This window comes from Egretta garzetta, unplaced genomic scaffold (genome assembly GCF_000687185.1).
Source record: "Egretta garzetta isolate BGI_Z169 unplaced genomic scaffold, ASM68718v1 scaffold190, whole genome shotgun sequence".
NCBI classification, from domain to species: Eukaryota; Metazoa; Chordata; class Aves; order Pelecaniformes; family Ardeidae; genus Egretta; species Egretta garzetta.
This window is the reverse complement of record NW_009258272.1, coordinates 693,209-695,755: the sequence shown is the minus strand read 5'-3', so window position 1 is coordinate 695,755 and position 2,547 is coordinate 693,209. Positions and strand designations below refer to the sequence as shown.

Genomic DNA, 2,547 nt, shown 5'->3' with positions numbered 1-2,547 from the left:
TCGGCAGGTAGCGGCAGATCTCCCCAATGTACTGCACAATCTGGGAGGGATGGAGAGGAAAGACTGACTAGGACCCCTCTTCCAGGCCCCGGGATGTTTGGGGTTTCTTTAGGACAGGTTGGAATGGCACAACATGCCATTCCCCTAAAGGAGCTGCAGGGGTAAAACCCAGGAGTCCTACTAGCTTGTCCAGTGCTTGTCCTTCCTTGGTTAACCCACTCCTCCAGTCTGTGAAACCTATCTGAGACCTCCTGGTTAATGCTGGAGCATGGGAAGGGTTTGGACACATGGAGTTACCACCCCAGGTGGGAAAGATACAGCCCCACCACCTTGGAAGGCGGTTTGGGATGGACAGGCAGAACTGGTCCAGGCTTCCCCCTCTTCCAGCAGCTGGGCTCTCCCCAGCAGGGCACAGATTCCCAGCCTCCACTCCCCAGTCCCAGCTGGCCCCTTGCCTCACAGCCTCACCGTGCAGTTGTATTTCACGCAGTCCTCCCAAAAGTGTGAGGCCGAGAACTTCTTGCGGATGACAATCGTCATGCCCTGCAGCAGGCACTGGCCGACCCCCCCGATGTTCCCCGTGGATAAGCAGCGCCCGTCCCCAGACACCTCCAGCCCAGCCTGCTCAGGGAGAGGGCTGGCAGGGCAAGGTGGAGGCCACGCACTGGCTCACTACAGGTGAATGTTCACCTAACCAAAGCCCCCAGGGCCACAGGCAACAGCGGGGAGACATGTGGCAGCGAGATCGGGGGCAGTGCTTTGCACCTAGATGTCCCAGCATGTCTCAGCCAGCCAAGTGGGCACCGCTTCCCCTTCCCCCTGACTTTCCACATGGAGCAGCAATAAGGGGCAGCTATTCCAAAGCCAGGCTAGGAGCTGGGTTAACCCGCCCCCCCCCCACATGCACTCCCCACTCCAAAGGTCAGCCAGATTGATTCTTCGCTCCCAGGGAAAAAGTGGAAAGGCTCGGTCAGATACTGCCAGCAGCATCCAGCTCCTACTTGATATGGAGATCACTGCTGCACCAGCCTCCAGCCTGAGCCCTGGGCTTGGCTGAGAGGAAGAGACAGTCCCGGCCTGCAGGGCCCTGTACAGCACATGTTACCTGCAGCATGGTAGAGCGGGAGGCAGTCGTACATCACATCATCAGGCCTCATGCGAAAACCATAAAAAACTAAGCTGGACATGCGGAAGTACCTGGGGCAGGAAGGTGAAGGGACATGTCAGCAGCAGGGCCAGAGGCTCTGTGCTAGGGCAGGGCAGAGCTCAGCTCCATCCTCCCACCCCCCCCCCCCCAGCCTTACCGGCAGTTCCCCACACTGGCAGCCTTGGGCAGCCCCGTCGTGCCAGAGGTGTAGATGTAGAAGAGTTTATCTGGAGAGCAATGAGGAAGCAAGGTCACATACTCAATCTAGGAGCTGGCTGAACTGGGAGAGGGGGACAAGTCAAATTTATACACCCCGCTGATGCCAGTTGAGCCAAAACTTTGTTATGTGACAGCACCAAGAACATGCTGGGTTTACCCTGAGCAGATCAGGTCCATTGGACACATGGAAGGCATGACAGGATACTGCTCCACAGAGGGCCAGGGTTCAGACACTGGAGTAATACCCATCCCAAACACCCCAGGCCCTGTCGCAGATGTCTGCCATTGGCATCCTGACCAGACGTTCTTGCCAGTGTTGTAACTGGCTGATCCACAAAAACACCACTGCAAGTTTGGCCCCCAAGAGCTGACCACGTACCAAGAAATCCCTTATCAGGGGGGGTTGGCTGGTGCCGCTGGGCCATCTGCAGGAGGGGGTCCAGGTGTTTTGCACCAGGAAGCACGGATTCGGGCCTTCCTTCCCCAGACCAGAAGAGGTGGATAGATTTCTCCAGGGAGGGCTGCACTTCCTGCATTGCTGAGAAAGTAAAGAGGACAGATGGAGAAAGACCACAGGGTGGTTACAGCACAGAGACCCCCTGCCTTCCCACACAGTCTCAGGGAGACACTGTCCCAGGTAGCAGTACCCTCACTGTGCTTGGCAGAGGCCCCAGAGGGCCGACAACCATCCCAGGCAGGTGTTGTTCCCATGATTAACAGGTGCTGGGGCCATAGCCCAGGCCTCTTCAGGGACTAGAAGATCCTGTTCTCCACCTCTCCCCAGCCAAAACCTCTTTGCTGCCAAGAGGTCTGTTGACACCAACCTCAGAGGCATGGGCTGAAACACATGAGGAGCTGGAGCTGAAGTGCTGCAGGGATGTGGCTAACAGCCACGGAGAGCAAGGGGAGGGCTCATCCCATGCAGTGGGGCGGGCCCAGCCCTGCTCAGGGCTCCATGCAGGGGTTGCGCCCAAGAGGCACAAGTAAGGACCCTCACACCCAGGCTGGCCTGCTTATGAACCAGACAGCACTGAACTCCAGATCCTGCACAGCTCCAGATTCTGCCCAGTGGCCAAAGGGACTAACAAGAAAAAAAAACAGATCCAATTCCAACTGTCCATTCTCTTCCAGATCCTTGCTCTGCGGTGGGCAGGAAGGAGCACTAAATCCACTGATGCGCC

The 2,547-nt window shown here is 57.4% G+C and overlaps 1 protein-coding gene across 1 annotated transcript in view; it reads right to left on the bottom strand.

The window, feature by feature from the left end:
• The window catches only part of SLC27A4 (solute carrier family 27 member 4), a 15,218-nt gene that overhangs the window by 11,340 nt on the left and 1,331 nt on the right, over positions 1–2,547 (bottom strand). The window contains exons 3-5 of the mRNA XM_035889926.1: positions 1,746–1,904; positions 1,305–1,374; positions 1,106–1,197 (exon numbers count right to left, since the gene is read on the bottom strand). Coding sequence (XP_035745819.1) covers positions 1,106–1,197; positions 1,305–1,374; positions 1,746–1,904 — 321 coding nt within the window. The remainder of the gene's footprint in view (positions 1–1,105; positions 1,198–1,304; positions 1,375–1,745; positions 1,905–2,547) is intronic.